Source organism: Ylistrum balloti, unplaced genomic scaffold (genome assembly GCF_031769215.1).
Source record: "Ylistrum balloti isolate Yb309-2 unplaced genomic scaffold, AGI_CSIRO_Ybal_v1 Utg370270, whole genome shotgun sequence".
Taxonomy (NCBI): Eukaryota; Metazoa; Mollusca; class Bivalvia; order Pectinida; family Pectinidae; genus Ylistrum; species Ylistrum balloti.
Window position 1 is genome coordinate 20,644 of NW_026782210.1, and position 5,676 is coordinate 26,319.

General features: G+C 33.4%; 1 protein-coding gene across 1 annotated transcript; it reads left to right on the top strand.

The window, feature by feature from the left end:
• Positions 1–1,291: 1,291 nt before the first annotated feature.
• Positions 1,292–2,599, top strand: LOC132552702 (neuronal acetylcholine receptor subunit alpha-3-like). Its single transcript, XM_060216895.1, has one exon. The coding sequence runs from the start codon at positions 1,292–1,294 to the stop codon at positions 2,597–2,599; it is 1,308 nt and encodes a 435-aa protein (XP_060072878.1).
• The last annotated feature ends 3,077 nt before the right edge of the window (positions 2,600–5,676 follow it).

The window sequence follows — 5,676 nt, forward strand, 5'->3', positions numbered from 1 at the left end:
TTCAGACGTGGTACAAATTATTTGTTTTAGTTTAACTTAACACGAATAACTGTCACGATTGATATACAAATGCTAACTGAACCTTTTCTGATTGGTCGATATTTTCTTCTTATTATTGAATAGATTTATATTTTCAAAACGTAATAAAAATGTGTAAGGTTGGAAGTAACTGGAAGAATAAATGAACTATGATACATTATTTATCAGTAGTTATTGACTATATGGGGATCATAAAATTATAATAAATAAATTAACTATGCAAAAAGCAGCAATATCTCTTTCATCTATTATGCATTAGAGAGTGTAGTTTTCCAGCGGCGCTCTGATCGTATAGCCCTGGTCTGCGATTGGTCAGGTGTAATCGGTACGATTTTAACTATTGTGATGACAGGTGGATATTGTTGCGTGCTGCAAAATCAACAAACAAAATATCGACGATAGAAGTTAAAATGCGATTAAAAATGAGTGACGAATAATGACAAAAATTATCCATCCCTCTCCGCCTTACATCAGGACAAGGGTCTATGTGTTTTGTTCAAGAATCTATATATGATTACATACGGTGGTAAATAATTGCAAATACAGAGTGTAAATATGGTCTTCTGATATCGTAATAACTAGCAAAAATAGATGTAGTCTTCAAAACCATATCTTACTATCGGAAACTATACTATTTGTATACTTTTATTAAGGTGATAATTTCTTAAATAAACAGTCACTTATTCAAATATACTTCGTGAACTTCTAACAAACCTATATATGCTGCACTATCCACCAGGTTGCCAAGCAGTAACATCAATATATTTTTAAAAACGCTCAATAGTCCATTGCATAATGACCTTTATGTATACATATAAATATTATATACATAGTACATTGTTTATGTACGTGTTGACAATGCTTGCTTACACAATGAAATACACTAAATGGTGGTCGGCATTACCCCTTGGAGTCCTATATAGCATAAAAACATCATAACTTAACGACACTTGTATTACCATGTTTCTGTTTAGAAGGACGGTTTGCTAGTTCTTCATGTTTTAAAGAACAATAGTCATAGGTTTACACGCATTGAAGTCGGAACAAAACAAATTTTGTCGTTATTATGAAGATAATTATTCAAAACAAACAACACAATGTGAACATGTCTACGATAACAAGGTAATGTCCTGTATTATTTTCACTGCTGAGCATTAAGGATTTAAACAAACGGCAGTACTGTGTCAGCCATACCATAAGTTTTCGTGTTTAAGAGGGAAAACTGATTTGTGAGGCATTTTGGAAATCCATCATGGCCCCTTGGGATTTGTTGGCACTTACATTCATCTTGATGTTTCACACCCAAGATGTGTTTTGTCAAACCTCAGATGACGTGAAAAGTCTGCTAACGCAAATATTAACGACTGACTCTTATAACAAATTTGTTCGTCCAAGCGATAACCATTCCTTACCGACGAACGTATATTGCAGTATGTTTTTAGTCAGTATAACGGACATAGATGAAGTAAAAGAGAAAATGACAACCACAGCATATCTAGAATTGGTCTGGGACGATACGTATTTTGTATGGACGCCGGGAAATTATAACGGTATTAATTACGTATATATACCTCAGAGTGAAATATGGAAACCGGATATCGCTCTTAAAAATGGTTTCACCAAAATGAAAGAGTTAGGAGATAAATTCATTTTGGCGTATGTCTACTTCGATGGAGAGGTATATTGGTACCCTTATGAAGTTTTTGAAACAAAGTGCAGTATTGATATTTCCTACTTTCCCTTCGATGAACAGATATGCGACATCAAGCTTGGAGTATGGTCAAGCACGCACCATGAAATAAGTGTACAAATGGGGGAAAGAGGTATGATTCTTGACGAATACCAGGAGAATGGAGAATGGCACATTGTGAAAACACAAGCAGAAACTTTCCTCAATGACGTTGGTGAATCACAAGTTGTGTTTAAAATTCATGTTAAGAGGAAACCGGAGTACCACCTTTACAATATGGTACTTCCAGTGATCCTTCTCTCCCTGTTAGCCGTCTTTACGTTCGTTATACCAGTTGACAGCGGGGAGAAGATGGGCTTTTGTATGACCATGTTCTTGGCGTTTGCTGTTTTTCTGACCATCGTTGGCGCACAACTCCCTGCAAGTTCCACTCAGTCTTTACTCAGTAAATACTTAATATTTCTGGTTGTCATTGGAACTCTAATCATCATGTTTACAGCAATCGAACTTCGTATCAACTATAGAAATACCGAATCCTTCCCGATTCCGACATGGCTAAAACTTCTAGTAAAAACCAGCAGGATCATACATTGCAGACAGCCATGCTCGATATCCAGAAACAAGAAATCCACAATCGCACCATCGTCCATACAAGTTACAAAAGTGTCAACTCTAGATTCTGAAGATCCGGAACAACTTGGAAAAGACATTCCAGACCAATCACACAGCTATGAGGATTCGTCTGATAACATTGAATGGACAGATGTAGTCTCGGCGTTAGATTTTTATTTCTTTTGGCTTTTTCTAATTACAGACATACTAGGTACTATTATCATGCTGGCAAGTGGCTATGCACTCAGCAAAAAGTAATTAACTCGCGAAGACGAACGCAAAGTTAAGTAGAAATGTGATTTAATTAACGCTTTATCTCGTACTTTTCCTTACCCACCCTACCTAACCCTAACTACAGAAGACTAATTGGGATAAATTGTTTGGACAGAAATATATGTTTACAAATGCAAAAGGTAGCAGGTAAATAGTTTTTATACATACTCTACATACATCACTATTAACATTACCTATATCCAGCATGTTCATAATACTTGTGTTTTAAGGAGAGATAAAAGAAAATTTCTACAATAGCTCACCATGATTAATAAAACATCTTCTTTATAAAGTATCTTAGCGATGTGAGTACAAGATGATAACAAATTGTACAAAAACACATGTTTAGAGTAAGATATAGTAAGGCCAAATAATGGATTGAACTAAATTATACAGCTGTATACTAGTCAGTTGTATATATGTATTGTTTAATGACAATGTAATAATTTCTTATACATTGTATTATTATTGTAATTAATTAACATATGAGATTGTGAATTAATCTATGTTGCTGTAGCAATGATTTTGCTTGTTTCTGAACACTGTGAATTGTACTAAATATTGCAGCATGCAATTCACTTCGTTTATGTATTGTACTATGTAATCGATATCTCGCCGTATCATTGATTTTTCTTTGAAGTCGATATACTGATTAAGTCATTGATTTTTTTACACAATGTAATCGATATTGCGTCCTGTCATTTTGTTATTTCTGTGTTATCGATATTGCGCAACTTAAATGATTTTTGTACTACATATGTATGTAATCGATATCGCGTCATATCATTGATTTTTTAACAATGTTATCGACATTGCGCAATATCTTTGATCACCGTTTTGATTTTTTTTGTTTTTGAACTGAATTGCACATCAGTCTATAAATATTTTTTTTATATATGTATATTTTTTCAATGGGTTCAAGTTTTTGCTATTTTCGTGACTGAAATAGAATGTCGAAAGTAATATCGTTTAAAACATTAATAAATAAATGTTACTGTGATCCTTGTACAACAAACTTATTTCAATATACATAATAATGTGACGAGGGACATGATCCGTAACAACAAGTACATCAATAGTGTAACGCTTATTTCGACAGGCCTTCCGTTTCAGTAATAATAGTCACTGTGTAATTATATTGAGTCATGAGAACCTTACCCCGTTTTCTTACATTGTATTTTTGTAAGTATTCCATAATAATGTGTATATTGTTGTTTTCGATTTCTTTCAAATATTTGAAAATTTTTAAAGTAGTGATAGAAAATTTCACTTTATCTATAGTTTTGTCAGTGAATTTAAATGTTTGCCATTTGCCTGTCATTTGAATACAATAGTTTATAATGACGTCGTAGTTATGAAACACAACGTTCCCTTTCCCCATTTAAAATTATGAATTGTAGCAATGTTTTATGCTTTATGTGTTACGGGTGTCATGGGAGACACCTGCCGCCAAGGTCAGATGTATACAGGTGTCCTGGGAGACACCAAAACCTGGGCTCATTTCAATATTGGCTTCAAGGACTGAGGAACACAAAAACGTAATAATTAGATATAGCCATGGGACAGCATATCAAATATGTTCTTTTAAATGTCCTCTTAAACGATTAATAAAAAGAAAAACACTAGTAGAATACTCATTGGATCGATAATTGTTATGATCAGGATTTACGTGGCGGTTGTCGTCTATGAAACAGCAGATGCTTAACCTTGCAGACAACCTTGGCCTTTATCATGTGTTTTGTTGTATTTTTTTTGCACCAGTTTTACTAAACATTGAATAAGGATTAGGGTTATGTTCACATGTTAGTATTTTCTTGCTGCATTCTATCGACATGACATTACATTATGAATTGCAAAGTTGACGCAATCAAATGGCACAATACCATGAAATGAAAACGCGTTTGAAATCATATATAGATGTATACAAACATATATAAGTATCGGCCTGCCGAATGCAGTTTATTTCATTTTCGACAACATTTCGGAGCAGTTCACGAGGCGATTACTGTACTCATATATAATTATAAAAGTGTCATGCATTGTATTTGCGACGGTGTTGTCGACAATGCCCTTTAAATAATGGGTAAACCGTTATGTGACTAAAACAGACTTATATATACATTGCTGTCAAAAGTAACAAAAAGATAATAATATTGCCATAGTATACAAACACATTACAAGACAAATGTTAATTGCCTCCTGATAATCAATGCAATTAGAAGTGACGTACCTGCCACAGTGTTGTTCGTGACGCATTGCGTTTAAAAACATCTTTTAAAACTTAAAGTCCTTGGACTTTCATAAGATAACTGATATAATAACAGCCATCTTAAAAGTCTTCTTAATTGGGAAATAGTGGTATTGTATGCTATCAACTTTCATGAAATATGATCAGCGCTTTATTGTAAGACATTTTACTATTTAAAAATCGGAATAAATGTCAAATTGTCAAAAAGCTTCGTTTGCTTACTTAAGAACTTTCGTTCCAGTTGTACTGAGCTCATAAAATGTTTTCAATAGGTAAAAACAATTAACGATTTCAGAAATTGGAAGGTTCTATTAACCTAATAATTCCCATAACCGCTAATTTGAATTCAAACAAATAAAAAAAAAAAAGAGTAATCAATAAGCTATGTGCTTGTCATTCTGTATGCTCTAAGGATGATGTCGAGTACATGAAATAATTCAGTTCACTGGTATGTTCAGTCTTCGGTGTTTTTGAAAGCAAAAATGATGCGTTATTTCTGTGAGTTACTATGTATTTGAACTTGTTTTCTGTCAAAATATATGTATTTCTATAACATTCAAGGATAGATGTGTAAGATATTGAACCCGACGCAGCGACAAAAAGTATCATTCGATATTCGAACTCTTTGATGTTAATCTAATCAATGAAGACCACCAATTTGTAACATTTGCACAGAGGAGTATGAAATGGTATGATTGAAAATGAATATTGAGAAAAACTTTGACGATTATGGCTTATAGTATTACAACTTTCTGGATTAATTTATTTGTCTAAGCTTGAAATTCATTACATCAACACGGTAATTGCTCAATCC

What these genes read in the sequence shown, in the direction of transcription:
- LOC132552702 (XM_060216895.1), top strand. Translation starts at nt 1,292, where the DNA reads ATGGCCCCTTGGGATTTGTTGGCACTTACATTCATCTTGATGTTTCAC.